Source organism: Malaclemys terrapin, chromosome 7, assembly GCF_027887155.1.
Source record: "Malaclemys terrapin pileata isolate rMalTer1 chromosome 7, rMalTer1.hap1, whole genome shotgun sequence".
NCBI classification, from domain to species: Eukaryota; Metazoa; Chordata; order Testudines; family Emydidae; genus Malaclemys; species Malaclemys terrapin.
The window spans coordinates 33108003-33129553 of record NC_071511.1 but is presented as its reverse complement, the minus strand read 5'-3'; the positions used below and the strand labels follow the sequence as shown (position 1 = coordinate 33129553).

At 61.9% G+C, this 21551-nt stretch overlaps 1 protein-coding gene across 3 annotated transcripts; it reads left to right on the top strand.

Annotated features, from left to right (window-relative positions):
* The first annotated feature begins 1553 nt into the window (after window positions 1-1553).
* On the top strand, window positions 1554-21536 carry LTBP3 (latent transforming growth factor beta binding protein 3). Of its 3 annotated transcripts, XM_054035943.1 has the most exons (28): window positions 1554-2315; window positions 5958-6290; window positions 6692-6927; window positions 7112-7217; window positions 9151-9243; window positions 9448-9570; window positions 9768-9926; window positions 10295-10480; window positions 11158-11174; window positions 11422-11506; window positions 11672-11767; window positions 12136-12261; window positions 12798-12929; window positions 13205-13333; window positions 13824-13943; window positions 14206-14328; window positions 14767-14889; window positions 15634-15753; window positions 16334-16462; window positions 16563-16730; window positions 17084-17167; window positions 17542-17670; window positions 18028-18165; window positions 19226-19366; window positions 19766-19927; window positions 20358-20438; window positions 20689-20820; window positions 21112-21536. In XM_054035943.1, the coding sequence occupies exons 1-28, from the start codon at window positions 2057-2059 to the stop codon at window positions 21264-21266; spliced, it is 3885 nt and encodes a 1294-aa protein (XP_053891918.1). In that variant the 5' UTR covers window positions 1554-2056; the 3' UTR covers window positions 21267-21536. The 3 variants fall into 3 exon arrangements, with proteins under 3 accessions (XP_053891918.1, XP_053891919.1, XP_053891921.1); XM_054035944.1 differs by lacking the exon at window positions 9151-9243; XM_054035946.1 differs by lacking the exon at window positions 14206-14328.
* Window positions 21537-21551: the final 15 nt, after the last annotated feature.

Here is a 21551-nt window from a genome sequence, read left to right as displayed (position 1 = left end):
GGACCCCCACCCAAATGAACCCCACATCCCCTGCACCTAGACCCTCCCTGCTGAGCCCCAAACACCTTCATCTGGATCGCCTGCAGAGTCCCATTGCCCCTGCACCTGGAACCCCCCCAATGAGCTTCTGTGCATCCAGATCTCCCACTGAGCCGCCCAGACTGCCCCACAGAGAACTCTTACCCCCACCTGGATCCCCCCACACTCAGTCCCTCTGCACTTGGCTCCTGCTGCTAGGCTGAGCCTGCTCACCCACACCTGCTGTGCCTGGCACAGGAGGGCAGGGCCCTAGGGTGTTTCTGGGGCAGACCTGGGCCTTGCACTGTGTCAAGGTCGGGTTCAGCCTCACTGCCGAGTCCCTGTCCCGGGGTGGGGTGGGGGAAGGCTGCAGGGTAATCTCCCACCTCCATGCAACCAGTGGCCTGTGCTCCCCACTGCCATATTGGAGCCTCCACATTTATTTATTGACAAATAAAATTTGCAGAATTTTAAAATATTGTGCGCAGAATTTTTAATGTTTTGGTGCAGAATCCCCTCAGGAATATGGGGTGCTGTGCAGCTGTGATGGTGGGACTGTGAGGAAGGTGCTGGGCAGTGGGGAGATCTATGGGCGGGGGACACTAGGCAAGCGGTGTGGTGTGCAGGGTGCTGTGCAGTTGTGGTGGGAGGCCAGCGGGGGAGGTCTCTGGGAGGGGTGGTGGCTGGGCATAGAGATCTGTGGTGGAGGTCTCTGGGCGAGGGGGCGCTGAGCATAAGGGTGGGGCACTGTGCAGCAGGGCTGCCCAGAGGATTCAGGGGGACTGGGGCAAAGCGGGGGAGCAGTGGCGCTTGTACTCACCTGACGACGGTCCGGGTCTTCGGCGGCATTTTGGCGGCGGGGGGACCTTCAGTCGCTCCTTGTCTTCCGCAGCACTGAAGGACCCCCCACCGCCAAAGATCCAGACCGCTGACAGGCCAGGGCTCGTGGGGCCCCTGCGGGTCCTGGGGCAAATTGCCCCCCCTCTGAGCGGCCCTGCTGGGCAGGGGAGCGGTGTGGTGCAGGCCCACCTTCAAGGGGAAGGGACATGCTGGCAGTACAGGGCTGGGCAGGCCAGTGTGCATCTGGCAGCTGCAGGTTTGTAAACAGAGCCCTCCTGCTGGGCTGCTCCCACCGCACTGTGCCTCATTGCCCCCAGCCCACCCTTCACTCTGGAGACTGCCCATTCCGACCCCTGCACCTTACCCCATGGGGGTCCACAAATATGTTTGGCATTGGGCCCACAAAACGTTAATCCGGCCCTGCACCCCTTCTATCTATCTATCTTTCCCCAATACACCCTAACTATCTATCCCCCCCTACGGAGAGCCCATGCCGCTCCGATTGGGGTGCTGCCCCCCTCTGTCCATCCCTCCCCCTTGTGGCCGTGTCCTGGGCAGGGCTCCGAGGCGGGGAGTGGGGACAGCCCCTCGGAGCCGCCCTGCTGCCCGGAGCCAGCCCTGGCTCTTGGCCCCCGGCCCAGATTCCTGCCCCCGGCCCGGGATTGGCTGAGCGCGGCACAAACAGCCGGCCGGCCAGCCGCCCCGTCTCGCTCCCTCGCTCCGCCATCCCGGCCCTGCGCCTCTCCCCTTCTCCCTTCTCCTTCGCTCCGTCCGCAGCGGCGCGCGGGGAGACAGGCGCCGGCCGGAGGCGGGGGTGGCGACGGGGGGGCTCCGGAGCCGGGCAGAGCTTGTCTGTCGGTCTTTCCTGCCCTCGCTGTCTGTCCGGGGGGAGCGAAGGAAGGAGAAAAGGCACCGGAGAGAGGGCGGGGTGGCCAAGGGGGCTCGGGGAGGGGAGCGAGGGTTTCGTTCCTTCCTTCCTCGCCGATCCTTTCCCCGTCCCCTCCATCCTCGCCCTCTTTGTTTCCCTCTGCCCGGGCCAGCGGAAAGGGGAGGAAGGAGCTGCAGAGAAGGAGTGTGGAGGCGGTCCCTGGGCGGCTGAGCTGTCTCCTGCTGGCTCTTGGCTGCAGGGGCTCCCTTGCCCCCTCTGACCGCCTGCCAGGCGGCTGGTGCCAGGGCGGGGCTGGGGGACGATGTAAAGATGCCCCGGGGGCTGGCATTCTGGGTGCTCCTCTTGCCCTGGCTCTGTGCCCCCGGGGCACAGCCCGCAGCACCCGCAGCCTCGGAGCGGGCGGCCGTAGCGCGGGAGCGCTTCAAGGTGGTCTTCGCCCCGCTGGTCTGCAAGCGGACCTGCCTCAAGGGCCAGTGCCGGGACACCTGCAAGCAGGGCAGCAACATGACCCTGATCGGCGAGAACGGGCACTCAGCTGACACCCTGACCGGCTCAGGCTTCCGCGTGGGTGAGCACGGGGTACAGGCCGGGGCACGGAGGAGGGACAGCAGGGGTTGGCAGTTATGTGAATAGGGGCATTGGGGGCTTTGGTTGTCCAGGGAGGGGACTGAGCGGCACTGGGGATGGGCTGTATGGGGGAGGGGGTGCACTGGAGAGCCCCTCTGGGGCAGAGGGAGGTGCTGGGGGCAGATCAGGGACGTGGGGGATAAGGGGCTATTGGAACACGTCTCCCTGATTTCCGCTCTGCGTCAGCATGCAGGCTCTGCCTGTGTGGCTGCACTCACCTGTGTGGCTCACACCTGTCTCACCAGCATCGGTTGCACGCAGGCTTTTGCACACTCACCCTGGCGCACTTTGGACATGGAGCTGCTCATATGGCTCCATTTCACCTGTCACATGCTTCTCTTCACATGCGTGTGCCCCTGACATGCTGACACCAGTAGAGGCCCCCAGCCCCTCACCCACACATGGTGCGTGGCCGGGCCCCTTGTCTGCGCACACATTTGTGCACTCACAAATCTCGCATGTTGTGCCACCGTCGTGCTCAAGTGGGTGCATTTCCTCCTGTGGGCACTTGCCGACGCACTAACTAACACTCAGAGGCTTGCACGCTTGGCATTCACTTAGCCGTGCGTGCACTCTCCCCTCTTCCCTGGCAGTTCTTCCAGCAGCAGTTCAGGGCTGGAGGAAAATCTCGCCTCAGCGAATGGCCCCGTCCCAGCTCCCGTCCCCTGGGGCCCGTCCGACGCCTGCACCTCCGGCAGCCGGCCTCCAGTTTAACACGCACATGCGTCACACGCACACACATGGAATCCAACGCACACACAGGCAAGGAATCTAACACACACACACTCTCACACACCCAATCTAACACTTGCACACATGCAATCTCATGCACACACCACGCAATCTACCATATGCACAAGCTAACACACCCAGTCTAACATATGTATGTGCACACACAAACACAATTAAATGCACATGCATACACCCACTCACACAATCTAACACACACGTGCGTGCAATCTCACTTACCCATACACACTCATACAGGTTCCCCCACACACTCTTACCCCCCCCCCACACACACACTGGCACACACTTGGACATGTGCTCTCACACGCACACTCCTTTGCACTCACAGGAGCCTGGGCCAGCTCCAGCTGCGAATTCCCTGGTTTGTAACATTCCTCAGCTGATGCTGGTGCCCCTCCTGTCAGGCACCATGCCAGCCCCCCCCCGCCCCCTCCGCAGCTGGGGGAAAGATCTCTGATGCCCCTTCATCCTCCTGCTGGGGGACGGCTGGTATTGGGGGTGGAGTGACCTCTGGGGCTAACTGAATCCAGAGTTGGGCTGGATCCAGCCCGGAAAATCCCCTCCTGGCCCAGGGCGGGCCCAGCACCTGCACCCAGCCTTTGGTGGGGGAGCGGGAGGGCTGGAGGGTTCAGGGGAGGAGAGTTTTTTTTGGGGGGTGAACTCTTTGATCCTTGCTGAACCAGTTCTACCTCCCCACTGTGGGTCTGACCCAGACCTCAACCCCTCCAGTCACCCAGTCACAGACCCTTGGGGAGACCCTCCCCCTGCCTCCCAGCTGGCCCACCCCACATGTCCCTCCCCTCCACACTCCTCCCCCCATGCTCCATCCTTCCCCCAATACCCCTCCCTTCCCTGCCTGCTCCCATTCACCCCCATGCACCCCATCCATGCACCTCACCCCATCCATGCACCTCACCCCATCCTCCATCCAGCCCCCCTCCCACTGTGTGCACCAGCCACACACACTCTGCTCCCCCCAACTTCCCCTGCCCCCCTCACTCAATCCCACCCCAGCATGTGCCTGTCTCCCCCCCCCCCCCCCCCCGTTTTGTCTCAGTGACACAAAGAGACTAAAAATACCTCCGGCTCCAGAAACCGCGGCCTTTATTGACTTTGCACTTGGGAGGGAATGAAATTGAGTCACTGCTGGAAGTGAGGGGGCTGGAGCAGGCGCCAGGTGACCCCCCTTCGCCCACCAGTGCTGACTCGCAGCCCCCTGTCATCCCAGCCCTGAGCTCTGCCACACAATCGCTCAGTCCCGACCCACAATTTTCTCGGTCCCTGAAATCCCTCTCCCACCCCAGCACACTTTTTCAACTGGACACCATGATTCTCCTTCACTTCCTGTCCTACCATGGTGTGTGGCTGATCAACAGCCCTTCACGCCCCACCCCAGAGGTAGCCACATCTCAAGCCCTGAGTGTGCAGTGTGTCGGCCTTTTCGATGATGGGACTGCCGCAGGAGCCATCTGCTGTCTTTTTGATATTGTCCTGAGTGTTTGGATAACTCCCTGCTCCAACACTGAGTCACCCGCTCTTGAGCCAGGGCAGCTGGCTGGGCCTGGGAACCGGGTATATACGCACCACTCCCTCCCCTGAGCCAGGGCTGGTCAGCTGCCCCGGCAAACTCCCCACTCAGAGAAATAAACCAAACCAGCCTCAGCCTGGGAGTCAGAGCAGGGATGGTGGTGTTTGCTGGGACTGCTGGCTCTGGGAGGGGAGTGGGGACTAGTGGCTAGAGCAGGGGGCTGGGAGTAAGGGCACCAGCTCTGATTCACTCTGTGACCTGAGGGATGTCACTTCCCGCCTGGATAGCCTCAGCTGGGTATTTCACCCTGTGTGGGTTTGTGGGGAAGGATGTGGGGGAGGAAGGGCTTGTGGTTAAGGCCCTGGGGCCAGGAGACCTGGCTTCTTTTCCTGCCTCTGCCACAGACACCCTGTGTGACCTCGGGTGAGCCCCTTCCCCCTCCAGGCCTGTGTCCCCCGCCATCCTATGTCTATTTAGACTGTAAGGCCTGTCTGTCACCATGAGTCTGTGCAGTGTCTGGCACAATGGTTCCTGATCTTGTGTGTGTGTGTGTGTATATACACAGCACTCAGCACACCGAACCCTAATCTCGGTGGGGTGTGTGTGTGTGTGTGTGTGTGTACAGCACTCAGCACACCGAGCCCTGATCTCGGTGTTGTGTGTGTGGGTAGCACCCAGCTCACTGGGCCCTGATCTTGGTCGGGGGCCTCTAGGTGCTGCCCCAATACTAACAGGGATGTTAACACATTGGTGTTACATTAGTCCGTGGAGGCCCAGCTGAGATCACAGACTCACACAGAGGAAGAGTTCCTGCCTCTTGTGCTCTGGCCAGCTTCCCCCTCACCTTGTGTGTACCCTGGCTTGCCCGCCGGCTACCCCCACAGTGTGTGCTCTGGCTTGCCTGCCAGCTCAACCCCATGTGTGCCCTGGCTTGCCTGCCGGCTCACCCACCACGTCTGCCCTGGCTTGCCCGCAGGCTCCCCCCCGCATGTGCCCTGGCTTGCCCACCGGCTCCCCCCGTGTGTGCCTTGGAGCAGGGGTTGGATGAGGCAGGGAGCAGGAGGTGGATGGGGCAGGGAGCAGGGGGTGGGTGGGGACAGGGGCCAGGGAGCAGGAGGTGGATGGGGCGGGGGTAGGGAGCAGGGAGTGGGTGAGGCAGGGAGTAGGAGGTGGATGGGGTGGGGGCAGGGAGCAGGGAGTGGCTGCGGGTGGGTGGGGCCAGGCGACTGCGGGGTGGACACAGGCGGTGCGGCAGTGGGGGCAGCGTGGGGGTCCCTGGTCTAATCTCCCTCTCTCTCCCCCCAGTGGTGTGCCCGCTGCCCTGTATGAATGGCGGGCAGTGCACATCCCGTAACCACTGCCTCTGCCCCCCCGAGTTTACGGGGCGCTTCTGCCAGGTGCCGGCGAGCCGCCAGGCCCAGGCCCAGGGGGGGCAGCAGCTGCTGCAGCCGGCAGCGCTGGGGCCCCTCGAGGGCCCGGCAGGTGAGACGGGCTCCAGCAAACACGCCATCTACGCCGTGCAGGTGATCTCCGACGCGCATGGTGCCGGGGAGCCACCCGCCGGCCACAGCCCCAAGGCCACCGTCAGCCACTCCACCTTCATGGTGCCCCTGGGGCCTGGGCACCACTCGTCTGAAGGTACTGCTGCTGGGAGTGGGGTGGGGGGCCTGGGGAGTGTGATGGGGATGGAGGGCAAGGAGGGAGTGATAGGGCGAGTGGGGTGACAGGGTAACTTGGAGTGAGGGGGTGATGGGGCAGGGGAGGGGTGACTGGGTGAGGGTGATGGGGGCAGGGGATGTTGGGGGTGAATGATTGGGCAGAGGGGTGATGGGGGCAGGAGACGGGTGATTTGGGTGGGGGTGATGGGGGCAGGGGTTGTTGGGGGTGAATGATTGGGCAGAGGGGTGATGGGGGCAGAGGGTTAATGGTGGGGGGGCCTCTCTCATTTAGGGGAAGTGCCGGGTGTTGTTGCCCGGGGAGGTGGGGGTCAGTGTCAGGGGAGGGTCTATGTGCTGACACCCACTCGGGCCCCACTCCAGTACAGGTCCACCCCCCTCTGCTGAATGTGCGCGTCCACCACCCGCCCGATGCCTCCGTGCAGGTCCACCGCATCGACAGCATCAGCACCGAGGGCACCGGGCCGGGCGCCCAACACCACCTCATCCAGCACCCGGCCCAGAGCTCCATGGGCCAGAAACCCCCCACACCCCATGCCCGGCCCCACACGCACAAACCCCTGGGACGCTGCTTCCAGGAGACCCTGCCCAAGCAATCTGTGAGTTGCCCGCTCCCCCAGGAGGCGCTGTGCTAAAGGGAGGGGGGCGGGAGTCAGCAGGGGGTGCTGTGGTACAGGGAGCAGTGGGGTCAGCAGGGGGTGCTGTGCTGCAGGGTGAGGTGGCGTTCGTGGTCTCACTTGCCTGTCGTTTCTCTCTCCGGCGATGGGGGGCACCATTTCTCAGTGTGGGAGCAACCCCCTTCCAGGCCTGACCAAGCAGGAGGATTGCTGCGGGAGCATCGGCACCTCCTGGGGGCAGAACAAGTGCCACAAATGCCCCCACCTGCAGTGTAAGTAATGCCTGCGGCCCCCTTCCCCATACAGCCTCACAAGCCCCCCTGGCCTGCCCCCTGCTAGTGCTCCTGCCCCCACCCCACAGCGCCCCCTGCTGGGAGAGGCTGGGCCGGAGTAGCCAGGAGCTCCCCCAGCCAGTGACCCTGCAGCCCCTCTGCTAGCGAAGAGGGGCTGCCCAGTGCGGGGGAGCCAGGACGGACCCACTGAGGGTCGGTGAGGGCTGGTGTTTGGCTGGTGCTCCCACTTCTCCCCCTGGCCTGGCGCCGACCTCTCCCAGCCTGGCACAGGGTTTACGGGAAGCCTGGATGGGGCCTTATGTAGCCAGGCTGTGGCCAGCTGGGCTGCCACATTCCAGCATCTTGCCTTGGGAGCTGGCTGGGCAGTGCCCACCGGTCCCTCCCAGAGCTTCCAGGGCACCATGGCGGGGGATGCGGGGCACAGTGCCCTATGCCCAGCTGGCTAAGATGGGGAGGAGATGGATCAGGTAGCAGGTTCCAACCCTCCATTCTCCCCCTCCCCCTGCACCTACCCCCCTTCCTGGCGCTCCCACTCAATGACTTTTCCAGCTCCCGGGGATCTGTGAGCCGCAGGGTGTTTGTGTTAGAGGTAGCCAAGAATGTGCTTCATGGCCTGGCTCCTTGTTCTCTGGCTGGGCAGGGCCCCCCACCCCTCTCCCTTTCATCACGCTTCGGCTCTTCTGGGCAACTTCCTGTCTGCAGCCGCCACCCACCCATCCCTGTGGGAAGCGCTGCCCAGCCCCTGGGGGTGAGAGGAGCATGTGGGGTAGGAGAATGGAACCGTTTGTTACCTGAGGGAGTACACGGGTGCTGCCACCCTAGCCTCTCCCAGCAGGGGGCGCTGCAGGGAGTGGGGCAGGAGCACAGGGGGAGTTCTCAGCTGGCCATTCTGAGCTAACTTGCCCCTGGGGGCAGTTTCTCCTTACCCATCAGTGAGTAGCCAGCTGTGACTCGGGGGTGGGGGGCTGTCCCTGTTCCCCCTGTCTCTCACTGCCTCTGTTGCCCACGTGAGATGTGATAATGCCTCACCCTTTTTCTAGACCTGCCCTCTGCACAGGCCAGTGGTGGTGAGTCTGTCAGGTTAATAATTCCCATGGTCCCTTGGAATTCTGTTGCCTTTTGAATCTCACTGGGACAACCCCCCTCATCCCCAGCATCCCCCCAGCGCATCTTTCTCTTTCTTCTCAGTCTTTCTTTCCATCGCTCCCCCCCCTCCATGTTCCCCAGCTTGGACGGATCAGGAGCAGCCTGGCTGCACACGCCTGCTGGAATGAACATCGTCCCATGTCCCCGCCCCCCGCGCCTGCTGGCCTGGCTGTGGTAGTGAGACCAGCGCAGGCGCTGGCTAGCTGATCGCTGCTTCCACCAGCACCACCCCCACCAGGGCCGCTGCTGATGGGGGCGAGGAGCCAGAGACCCTGGGCCAAGAGACAGCGCGTCCAAACCGCCGTCTGTGCAAGCGTCTGGCACCCGTGCTGGGCTGTGTCTGTGCCTCTGCTATTGCAATGGTGATGCAGACTCCCATATCCCCCACAGCTGGAGATTACACCGTGTCTGGCTAGGTGCCGTGCAGACCCTCATAGCCCCCTCCCCCATACCTGAGGTCTGGGCCCTGCCCAGGCTCTGCGCAGATACAAGAGACGGTGTCTGCCCTGTTGGGCTCAATGTCTAGACAAATGAATAGGAGGGGAAGGAATGGCACCGAGTGGGAATGGGACTTGCCTGAGGTCAGTGGCAGAGCTGGGATAGAACCCAGGAGTCCTGAGTGCCAGTCTCTCCCTGCTCTAACCCGCTAGGCCCCACTTCCTTCCCAGAGCCTGGGCTAGACCCCAAGAGTCCTGCCCTCACTTGTACACCACGCTGCGTCCTCGCTCCCGCTGATTCCCCCTCTGGGGTTTGTTGTGTGTTGCAGACTCGGGGGTGCAGAAGACAGGCCCGATCCGAGGGGAGCACGGGGGTGATTGCCCACAGGGATACAAGAGACTGAACAGCACCCACTGCCAGGGTACCCAGCGGGCGCTCTCTGGGTGGGGGGACTGAAGACCTGCTTCTGTGTGTGTGTTGTGTCCGTGGGAATGTGTCGTGTGTTGGGCTGTGCTGTGCTGTTGACCCATCTCTCCTCAAACACACTTTAATGAGTGTGTTCTGTGGGCAGTGTGCGTTGTGTTGTGTGTCGTTGTGTTGCTGACCCCTCTCTCTCCCCGTGCAGACATTAACGAGTGTGCCATGCAGGGCGTGTGCCAGAATGGCGAGTGTCTCAACACCCAGGGCAGCTTTCGCTGCGCATGCAAACCTGGCCACATGCTGGGCCCATCCCGCAGCCAGTGTGTCCGTATGTAGGGGGACCAGGGGTAGGCTGGGGGGTCAAGGGGACTGGGAGGGTTGGGCAGGGGGCTTGGAGCTGCATTGACCCTGTCTCCTGGGGGGGGTGATGGGGGCTCAGTGTCTCTCTGGGGAACCCAGCTGGGGGCGGGGGGATGAGGAGAGGGGCTCGGAGCAGCACTGACCCTGTCTCTCCCGGGGTTGCAGCAGAGAAGTCGGGGGAGAAGAGCCTGTGTTTCCGGCTGGTGAGCCCAGAACTCCAGTGTCAGCACCCACTGCCCACTAAGCTGACCCGCCAGATGTGCTGCTGCAGCGTTGGCAAGGCCTGGGGGGCCCGCTGCGAGCGCTGCCCGGCTGATGGCGCAGGTAAGGAACCGCAAACTGGGCGGGGATGGAGTATCTGCCACAGCACTGCCACGGGGAAGCTCGCAGTGCTGGAGTCACCGGCTGGGGGCACTGCCACGGGGAAGCTCACAGCGCTGGAGTCACTGACTGGGGCACTGCCACAGGGAATTTCTCAGTACTGGTGTTCCTGGCTGGGGCACTGCCACAAGGAAGCTCACTGCGCTGTAGTCCCTGCCTGGGGGCATTGCCACGGGGAAGCTCACAGCGCTGGAGTCACTGACTGGGGCACTGCCACAGGGAATTTCACAGTGCTGTAGTCCCTGGCTGGGGCACTGCCACAGGGAAGCTTGCAACACCAGCGTTAACCTGTCTTTTCTCCCATCTGGCAGCTGCCTTCAAGGAGATTTGCCCAGCGGGGAAGGGCTACCACATCCTGACGTCCCACCAGACCCTGACCATCCAGGGGGAGAGTGACTTCACCCTGCACATCCACCCCGACGGCACCACGGACCTGCAGCAGCAGCGCGAGTTGCCCAGCCTGCCACCCCTCGAGGGGGACTCTCAGGAGTCCGAAGGTCAGAGACCCTGGGGAGGAGACTGGATTGGGCACGGGGGCCAGGGCGGTGCCACTGGCACTGTGCTCACCAGGACATGGGGGTTCCCTAAATTTTCCCCTAGTGAACCCCAGTAATAGCAGGGGTTGTACCCCACGTTGAACCCCAGTGTTCTCACAGGCTGTACCCTACATTGACCCATGATGAATCCCAGTATTCCCAGGGGCTGTACCCCAAATTCTCCCATTGTGAAACCCTCTGTGAGAATGTGGGGTTCACAGACAGATAATTTGGAGGTCCCTATATTCTCCGAGGGACAAGCCCACATTCCCCAACAGTGAACCCCATGTTCTCACAGAGGTGTGCCCCACATTCTCCCATGGTGAACTCCACGTTCTCTGGAGCACCCCAAATTCACTAAGGGTGAACCCCACTTTCTCAGATCTGTTACTCCCTTCTTTGTTGGCAAACCCCCAAATCTCAGGGGGCAAACCCCATGTTGTCAGAGCTGTTACCCCAAATTCTCTAAGGGCAAACCCCATTTTTCAGGAGTACACCCTGTTGTCTAAGAACCCCAGAATCCCAGAGCTGGGAGACCCTGCTCTCAGAGCAAACCCCCCACTCTCAGGAGGTGAACCCCACATTCTCAGCCTGGCATGGCAGGATCTGATCCCGGGCCCTGTGTTTGTCTTTTGCAGCTGTCACCACGGCCATGGTGAGTAGGGCCTCCAGAGCAGCAGAGGAGCAGCGGATGAGCGGAGGGGTGATGCGGGTGTGGGGGGAGGATGGAGGGAGTGGGAAAGGAGGTGCTGGAGGGTGGTGGGTGAGAAGGAGGGAGGAGAGGAATGAATGAAAGAACAAGAGAGGGGGAGGAATGAAGCGAAGCAGAGGGAGGAATAGGGCACCCGGCTGGGTAGTGGAGAAGAGCAGGTGCCCCCACCGTTTAACCACTCCCCCTCCAGCTGCCAGCGTATCGGACCAACTCAGAGGAGCAGTCAGTGGACCAGTTCTATGCCAGTGCAGCCACCCTGGGCGCCCGCTACCCTGGTGAGTGATGGAAGAAAGGGCACTGCTGCGGGGAAGCTCGCAGCGCTGGAGCCCCCGGCTGGGCACTGCTGCGGGGAAGCTCGCAGTGCTGGAGCCCCTGGCTGGGCACTGCTGTGGGGAAGCTTGCAGCGCTGCTAACCCTTTTCTGTCTCCATTGGGTCCCAGAGGTGGTGGCCCGTCCCACGACTGCCATGGTGCAGAAGGTGCTGCCGGATCAATACACGCGTAGTGCCGTGGAGATCGCACCCACGCAGGTGACAGGTGAGAGCCTCATGGCAGGGGTGGGGGGCTGCACGCCAGCAACCTCCCCCTCCCCTTTGGGAGAAATTTCACATTCCATGGACCAAACTTCCCTGCTGGGGCCCCACTTAATTATCGAGGTGAACCCCAAACATTCCCCAGCGACGTGCATGTTCTCAGGGGGGTCCCCCAAGTCCTTTCCGGGCCAACGATGTCTCCTGAGCGCCCCGACCCGATGCAGTGTGGTCCCTGCAAGCTGCTATCGCAGCGGCCCTAGGGGTGGGGAACTCCTGGCTCTTCTGGGGATCAATGAGAAAGAGATCTCCTGGCTCCTATGTCTGAGCCATTCGTCCTGATCCCCCCGGGACTGCGTCTGTCTGTCCCTGCAGAGACGGATGAGTGCAAGCTGAACCGCAATATCTGTGGCCATGGAGAGTGTGTCATGAATTTGTCCGGCTACACCTGCATCTGCTACCCGGGCTATCGCTGGCACGCCCAGCGCAGGTTCTGCACAGGTAACATGCTGCCTTGCCCTCCTTTGTGGATGTGCGACACATGCCCAGGGACAGGCATGTGCATGGCTGTGCGGTGGCACATCATGCCCACTCCGCTGCATTCACGGAGGTTTCAGCACCCTGGAGGGTCACAAGCATCTGTATGATGGAGTGACCCCCGGGTATGCCTGCATATACAGGTCTGTGATGCCCCCCCCAGCCTGTATGCAAGGGTGCGACGTGTGTCCGCACAACAGGCATGCGACATGCCTGCACAGCTGCACAACAGGTGTGCAACATGCTTGCACAGGTGTGACACGACCACACAGCTATACAATAGGTGTGTGACACACCCACAAGTCGGCCTGTGGAAGTCTGAGACACCCACCCTGCTTGCGCATGCTGGTAGCTAGGCCTGTAACACATGCACAACTACACATGCAAACCTGTGACCCCGGCCCCTGACATACGCATGTGGCCAGGGCTGTGACAGGCCGGCATCCCGGCATGGCGGGGGTCAGTCATTCTTTCTCCTTCCCGCCCCCCGCCTACCACAGACGTGAACGAGTGTGAGGCGGAGCCATGTGGCATCGGCAAGGGCGTCTGCATGAACACGGGCGGCTCCTACAACTGCCACTGCAACCGGGGGTACCAGCTGAAGGTGCACAAGGGCGTGCGCTCCTGCGTGGGTGAGCACCCTGGGGGCAGGGGCTGGGGGAGGGGCTGCTGGGAGCTGGGGAAACGGGGCATGGGGGAAAGGGGGTGGGGGGATGAGCTGGGGGAAAGGGGAGCTGAAGGATGGAAAGAAGGGCTGGGGGCTGGGAGAAGGGGGGCTGGAGGGAAGTGCGCATGGGGAATGGGAAGTGGGCATGGGGGATGGATAGGGAGTTGTGGGGGAAGGGGTGATCAGTAAAGTCCTGTCCCCCCCCCTCCTCTGCCCTGTTCACACCCACCTCTCCGGCAGACATTGATGAGTGCTCCAAGCCCCACATCTGTGGGGACGGGGGAGCCTGTGTCAACTACCCTGGGCACTACAAGTGTGAATGCCACCCCGGCTACCGTCTCAAGCCTTCCCGCCAGCCCCTCTGTGAAGGTAAGGGCTGGCTGGGCTGGGCTGGAAAGGGAGAGGGAGGAGAGAGCCCCAACAGCCTGGGAGACAGAGACCCTACAATAACAAACCAACGGCCCTGAGAGATTCTATCATAACAAGTGGGTGTGCACAGCTGAGCAGTAGTGAAAGCCAGAAATTTCCAAAGACCCTACAAGAACAAACAGGTGCACACAGCTCCAGAGTTACTGAGAGACCCCACGACAACAAACCAGTGCCCCGAGAAACCCTACAATAGCAAACCAATGTCTAGGCCCAGAGTTTGCACGAGACCTCAGAACAAGAAGACAGTGCCCCTGAGCAACCCTTCTCACAACAACCTGTCGAGTAGAGTTGTCAGAGACCCTACAATAACAAACCAACTCCCCACTTGCCAAAGGGCTCGCTGAGTCCTCAAGGGCCCTGCCCTGTGCTCTGCCCCTTGTGGGGCTCCCCCAAAGGCCCCTCACCCTTCACCTTTTCTCTCTCCCCACAGACATTGATGAGTGCCTGGACACCGGCACCTGCCCCGACGGGAAGTGTGAGAACCGGCCAGGCACCTACAAATGCAGCCCCTGCCCTCCGGGCTTCCGGGGCCAGCATGGGATTTGCTATGGTAAGCGCTGGCCACAGAACCCAGGAGTCCTGGATCCCAGCCCCCGGCTCTAACCCAATAAACCCCCATCCCCCTAGTGCTGAGGTTAGTGCAGTATCTGGGGTGTGACTCTCATGCCCCCGTGGTGGGAGGTGCCCTGTGCAGCCCCCAATGGGCTGGGGGACATTCGGCCCAGACCAAACTTGGCTGCAGGGGACTGGGTTGCAGGTCAAAAGTTGCATGGGGGACAGGGTTGGGATTCAGTGTCTGTGTCCCCCCCCAGATGTGGATGAGTGCTCCGAGGAGACCCCGTGCAAACACGGCTGGTGTGAGAACCTGCCCGGCTCCTTCCGCTGCACCTGTGGGGAGGGATTTGCACCCACACCCAATGCCCGGAGCTGCCTGGGTAACTAGATCTCCTGCCCTCCCAGGGCCTCCCTGCTCTAACCACTGCACCCCACTCCCCTCCCAGAGTCCCCTGCTCTAACCACCGCACCCCTCCCCTCCCAGGGCCCCCCTGGTCTAACCACTGCACCCCCTGCCCTCCCAGAGCCCCCTGCTCTAACCACCACACCCCTGCCCTCCTAGAGCCCCCCTGCTCTAACCACTGCACCCCACTCCCCTCCCAGGGCCCCCCTGGTCTAACCACTGCACCCCCTGCCCTCCCAGAGCCCCCTGCTCTAACCACCACACCCCTGCCCTCCTAGAGCCCCCCTGCTCTAACCACTGCACCCCACTCCCCTCCCAAGGCCCCCTGCTCTAAGCACCGTACCCCCTGCCCTCCCAGATCGGAGGACAGAAGCCAGGATTCTGACTCCCTGCCCCCCGCTCTCTCTCCCTGCAGATGTGAATGAGTGTGAGGATCGGGGGCTTTGCCCCAACGGGGTCTGTGTCAACACCCTGGGCTCCTTTAAGTGCCAGTGCCCAGCTGGCTTCCACTCAGTGAAGGACAGGCCACGCTGTGAAGGTGAGGGGCTGGGCCATGGGGTGGAAGGGTGGAGGGGGCTGAGCTGGTGGTTGGGGGGCATGTAGGGCTCAGGGTGAGGGATCTGGGCCAGGGAACTGCCTGTGGGCACTGGGGCTCAGTGGGGGGGTCAGCGGGTCGGGGGGGCTGCCTGTGGGAGTAAAGCAGCTGTGTGAAGGGGCTGGGTGGAGGGGTTTGTGGACATGGGAGCTGTGAGAGGGTCAGGCTGGGTGGCCATGCAGGGGGGGCTGGACGAGGGGGCCAGGCTGGGTTGCCACGTCTGGGGTGGGGCTGGGTAACGGGGCCAGGCTGGGTGGCCATGTCAGGGGGATTGTGGGGGAGCTGGGCTGGGTGGCCTTGTTGGGGGGGGAGAGGGGGCTGGGTGAGGGGGCTGGACCGGGTGGCCATGTGGGGAGGGGATGGGCGAGGAGGCTGGGTGGCCATGTCTGTGGGGGGGCTGGGTGAGGGGGTTGAGCTGGCCAGCCATGGGGGTGGGGGCTGGATGACCATGTCCAGCAGGGCGCTGGGTGGCCATGTCCGGGGGCGGGAGGGCTGGGTAAGGGGCCAGGCTGAGTGGCCATGACCGGGGAGGCTGGGTGGCCATGTTTGGGGGCAGGGCTCGGTGACAGGGCCAGGCTGGGTGGCCATGTCCGGAGGGGTGGGTGTGGGTGAGGGGACCAGGATGGACGGCCACGTGAGGTGGGGGATGGGAGTGGCCCCCTGACCCCGCAGCTCTCCATGTTGCAGACATTAACGAATGTGACTTCCCGGCCGCCTGCATCGATGGCGAGTGTGTCAATTCTGTGGGCTCCTACCGCTGCCTGTGCCGCGCCGGGTACAAGCTGGTGAATGGCAGAAAGTGTCAAGGTGAGGTGAGGGTGTGGCACAGACAAGTGTGAACATCTGTGTGTGTGTGGGCACGGCATGCCAGGAGTCTGGTGTTCCACACATGGGAGTGTGACACAGTGAGGAAAGCGTGTTGCACTGAGTGTGAGCAGCTGTGTGTGGCAACACAAGGACATGGCACACAGGGGCTAGGTAGGAAAGTCTGGGCATGGCGAGGTATGAAGGCCCGTGAAACACTAGGCTTCAGGAATGCCTCGTGCCCAAGCGTGAGCCTGATATGCTGCAAACTGGGCCTGCCACGAGTAAGAGCAAATACCAGGGTGTGTGTGAGGGACAGAATGTGTGGAGCTGCACAAAGCAGTGCAAGGGCCCATGCATGTGTGTTTTAGTGAGCGTGGCACACTGGAAAAGGAATGAGTACAAGCCTGTGTGTGTGTATAGCTGGGTGTGAGTGTGAGTTTGTGTACTGTAGGGTGCCACACACGGGGCATAGGTTTGTGGCGTGGATGAGTGTGTATCTGTGAGTGGGCACAGGTGTGGTTGTGCAGCAAGCGTGCCATTGCACATCCCCTGCCTCTGTCTCCCACTGGTCTCCTCCCAGATATCGACGAGTGTGCACTGGACCCCAGCTTGTGCCTGCCCCACGGGACGTGTGAGAATGTGGACGGCTCCTACATGTGCGTGTGCAATGAGGGATACACCCCATCTGAGGATCAACATAGCTGTGAGGGTGAGAGTGGGATGGGGGGGCCTTCCCCTCTGAGGGGCACTGGCTCTGATCTGGCGCCAGGGTGGGGCACTGTGGGATTGATTTACCCTCTTCCCCCCAGATCTGGAGCCCCCCGACCACAAGAAGGAATGCTACCTGAACTTCGATGACACTGTTTTCTGTGACAGCGTCCTGGCCACCAACATCACCCGCCAGGAATGCTGCTGCTCACTGGGGGCTGGCTGGGGTGACCACTGTGAGATCTACCCCTGTCCCGTGCCCAACTCAGGTGGGACACACCCTACCCCCTCCTCCATGCCACCTTCCCCCATTCCCACTGCCACCAATGAACCATGGAACTAACTGCTACTGCACATGGTGTGACTGTGAACATCCAACTCCCAGGCTCCAAGGCAACTACTAGAATCCAGATGGGGGGGTAGGGTGTCAGGAAGGCATTACCCATAGAGGGAGTGGGGGGATACTGGGCAGGATGGGCCACTTGGTCTGATGTGGGGGCAGGGAGGGGGGATACCAGGCTGGATGGGCCAAAGGTCTGATCCATGGGACAGGGAGAGGGAATATCTGGTCTAGACATTAATCCCTCTTCCCCAATGTGCATGTCCTCCCCTTCCCCTGCAGCCGAGTTCCACTCCCTGTGCCCTGATGGGAAAGGATTCATCCTGGATGACAACATCCTGAACTATGGCATCCCCGCCCACCGGGGTGAGTGCCAGGGCCCACACCCTGATCTGCTTGGCGCCTGCACTCGAGGGTTGGGGGATCAGAAGCCAAGATTACACCTTCCCTTGCACCCTCCCCCATGAGTCACAGGGATTCCAACCCTGCAACCCTCCTACCTGGCCATTACAGCCCCCCACACTCCACCCCAGAGGCAGCTGCATCTCAGTGCCAGCCAAGGGATCCCTGTATAAACAACCCCCATATCCCACCCCAGAGTTGGCTGTATCTCAGCACTGGACAAGGGATCCCTGTATAAACAGCCGCCGCACCCCACCCCAGAGGCAGCTGTATCTCAGCGCTGGGCGAGGGATCCCTGTATAAACAGCCCCCCTTCCCCACCCCGGGGCTCCTTGCAGACATTGACGAGTGCAGCCTGTTCAGGGAGGAGATCTGCAAGGAGGGGAAGTGCGTCAACACGCAGCCGGGCTACGAGTGCTACTGCAAGCAAGGCTTCTACTACGATGGCAACCTGCTCGAGTGTGTGGGTGAGGAGGGCGAGTGGCATCAATTCGGGAGGGCAGATACCCTGGTCTAGAGCTGGGGAGGGGTGGGGGGGCAGACAGGGATGCTGTTCTAGGGGGCGCTGCTGTGATCGGGCCTTGGTGGGGGCGACTGGCTGGCTCAGGGGGGTGAGTGGGGAATGCGACATGGGACCGGTCCCCTCTAGGGGGCGCTGCTGTGATCTGGCCTTGGCAGAGGGACTGGCTGGCTTGTGGGGGTGGGGGAATGGGACACAAGCTTTCCCCTCTAGGGGGCACTGGCTGTGATTGGGGTGGGGCCAGGTGGCCAGGAGGGGTGCCGAAAGAAGGGACTAGGCTCTGAGCCATGCCCTTTCCCCCCAGATGTGGATGAGTGCCTGGACGAGTCGAACTGCGTGAATGGGCTGTGTGAGAACACGCGGGGGGCCTATGTGTGCACCTGCCCTGCCCCTGCCGTCTATGACTCCAACCACAAGAAGTGCCTGGCACCCAGCGAGATCGGTGAGTCCCCTTCACGCATGACATGAGCTCACTGGGTCTGAGCTTTGGCCCTGGCCAGGTGGGCAGCCCCATCACAGCCCTACCTCCTCCTGGCCCCTTTGCAGGTGGGATGCTGGGGACAGAGCTTCCTTCCTCCCCAGGTGAGGGGCACATTGGTGGGGTGTGGATTTGTGAGCAAAGATGCCCCCTGCTGGCCCTTGGTGTCATGATGACCAATTTGGGGTCCTTGGTGCCATGACAACCCACTGAGCCTGTGACATTAGAGCAGGGGTGGGCAAACTTTTTGGCCTGAGGGCCGCATCGAGTTTCGTAAATTGTATGGAGGGCCGGTTAGGGGAGGGGTTGTGGACCGGCCCCCACCTCCTATCTGCTCCCCCCCCCAGACTCCTACCCCATCCACACATCCCCGCTCCCTGTTCCCTGACCGTCCCCGGACCCCCGCCACCCCATCCAACCCCCCCTCCTTCCTGACTGCCCCCCCCAGGACCCCTGCCCCCATTCAACCCGTTCCCCCCCCGACCAACCCGACCCCATCCACACCCCTGCCCCTGACCACCACCCTGAACTCTCTTGTCCTCTATCCAACCTCCCCCCCCCCCACTGTGCCCCCTTACCATGCTGCTGGCAGTGCTAAAGCTGGGCCACCACGCAGCACCAAGCACCGGATCATGCCAGCCTCTGAAGCTGTGCTGCCCCAGGAGCTCACAGCCCCGCCACCCAGAGTATTGCCGCGGAGCGAGCAAGCTGAGGCTGTGGGGGAGGGGAAACAGCGGGGGGGAGGGACTGGGGGCTAGCCTCCGGAGGCAGGAGCTCAGGGGCCGGGCAGGACGATCCCGCGGGCCATAGTTTGCTCACCTCTGCATTAGAGGTGATTCTTGCTGGCCCCTGATGCCATGGTGACCTCATCAGGCGCAGTGTTACCATGTTGACCCTGGCTGGCCCCTGATGCCATAGTGACCCTTGTCAGTCTGGTGGTGCCATGGCTATCCCTGCTAGTCCCCAATGCCATGGCAACCCTGTCAAGCCCCTGATGCCCTGTGACCGTATCCTGGTCCTGCAGATGTGGACGAGTGCCGGGACCCCGGGGCCTGCCGGCACGGGCGTTGCATCAACACGCTGGGCTCCTTCTACTGTGAGTGCAGCCTGCCCTGGATGCTGGATCCCAGTGGCAAGGAATGCCAGCTCCCCGACATGCAGGCAGGTGAGGGGCACGCAGGGCTGAGTGCTACTGCACGGGCCCAGGAGAGTGGGGGTGCTTGGGATTGTGAACCTGACTCTGTGAGCGAGCAGGGGAGCGAGTGTGAATGAGTGAGTGTGAGCGTTTCACTGAGTGTGAGCAGGAGTGACTGTGTGTCCCTGATTGTGAGCCGGGGTGAGTGTGAGCACGTCACTGATTGTGACCATGGTGGTTACGAAGATTGTGAGTGTGTCCCTGTAGTTGCCGGTGCCCGTGTGTGGGTGTGCACCTACTTGGGTGTGCAGTGAGTGTGGTGGTGTGCACAAGGGCCCGTCCAGCATGCCAGGCCCTGTGGGAGTGTCTCCTGCGGGTGCTGGCAGGGACAGTGCTGTGGGCTCCCCTCCTCTCTCTCTTCCCTGGCAGACCGGGCAGCTGATCGGCGCGACATCTGCTGGCAGCACCGGGGGGAGGACAGCATGTGTGCCTCCCCACTCAACGGCTACCACCTGACCTATGAGGAGTGTTGCTGCCGCTACGGCAAAGGCTGGGGCTTCCAGTGCCGCGCGTGCCCCCCCCGCAGCCCAGGTAGCACGCATGCCCAGTCTGCCCTCTGGGGCTGTTGGCTTCAGTCCTGGGGTGGGGGCTCTGGCTGACTCAGGGGATGGGGAGTGGGGTGTGGGGCCTTTCTCCTCTGGGGGCTGCTGGCTCCTGTCTGGCCCCAGGGTGGGGGCGCTAACTGTCTCAAGGGGATGAGGAATGGGGTAGGGGACCTTTCTCCTCTGGGGGCTCTGGCTGGCTCAAGGAGATGGGGAGTAGGGTATGGGGCCTTTCTCCTCTGGAGATTGCGGTCTCCTGTCTGGCCCCACAGTGGGGGGACTGGTGGCTCAGAGGGGCGGGGAGTGGGGTACAGGGTCTTTCCACTCTGGGGGCTCTGGCTCTAGTTGCACTGGGCAGGATCTGATGGGATGTGATTCACTGCTATGTGTCCCAGGCTGGTTGTTGTGGTTCCTTGCAGGGCAGCAGTGTCAGCCATCTCAGAGCGAGAGCAACTCCTTCTGGGACCTCAGCCCCTTGTTCCTGGGCAAATCCCGCAAAGGTTAGTGATCCTTCTATACACTGCCCCCATGTCCATCCCAGAGGTGGCTGCATCTCATTGCAGGCCAAGGGGTTCCTGTATGAACAGCCACCTGCGCCCCACCCAAGAGTCAGCTGCATCTCTGTGCCAGACAAGGGATCACTCTTCCACATGTCCCTTCCCTCAGTTTCAGCTGCATGGGAATGGGCTCCCTGCCATTCCCATGGTTTCATCTGTGTCCCCCCCACCTTTGTACCCTACCCCCTCTCAGAGGATGACACCTCAGAGGAGGATTCAGATGAATGTCACTGCCTGAACGGCCGCTGCGTCCGGACCTACCACGGTGCAGTTTGCGAGTGCCCTGCTGGCTTCCAGCTAGACGCCACCCGCATCCGCTGCCTGGGTAAGAGTGCCAAGCCCCGTGAATTACATGCACTGCAAAGGGATGTGCTCTCCACACCACCAGGGCTCCTGAGTACTGTCTTGGGACGGGAGTCTGGTCTAGTGGATTAGAGCAGAGGTGGGGTTGGGAGCCAGGACTCCTGGGTTCTCTTCCCTCTTCACCTTTCACAAACAGTGCTGCTAGCTGTCTCTCGGTGCCTGGTCTATTGGGAGATGCAGGTTGAAGACCCATACTCACGCTCCAGACCACAGCCACTCCATTAATCCTTTCCCTCCCTCTCTCCACCCACAGACATTGACGAGTGCCGGGAGCTGAACCAGCGAGGCCTGCTGTGCAAGAACGAGCGCTGCATCAATACCAATGGCTCGTACCGCTGTGCCTGCAAGCCAGGCTTTGTCCGATCCCGCCACCATGGGGGCATGTGCATCCCCCAGCGTCGCCGATAGCCCTGTCATCCACCGGGGGCGCTGCCAGCTGACACAAGAGAGACACTCTGTCGCTAAGGGTTCACATCCTGTTTGGGGGGAACGTAATATTTTTTAATTGCTAAAAATGGGGCATTTTATTGGGTTTTCCTCCATCTGCAAGATTTTTTTATTAGCATTATCTTAGGGCTGCATTTGCACTCGTTTCTGTAGGAACCAGGTATACAAAAGCCATCAACCCTGTAAATAATGAGAAGGAAGCTAATTAATTAATTAAATTGCGGGAGTGGATCCTGGGCTAGGTGT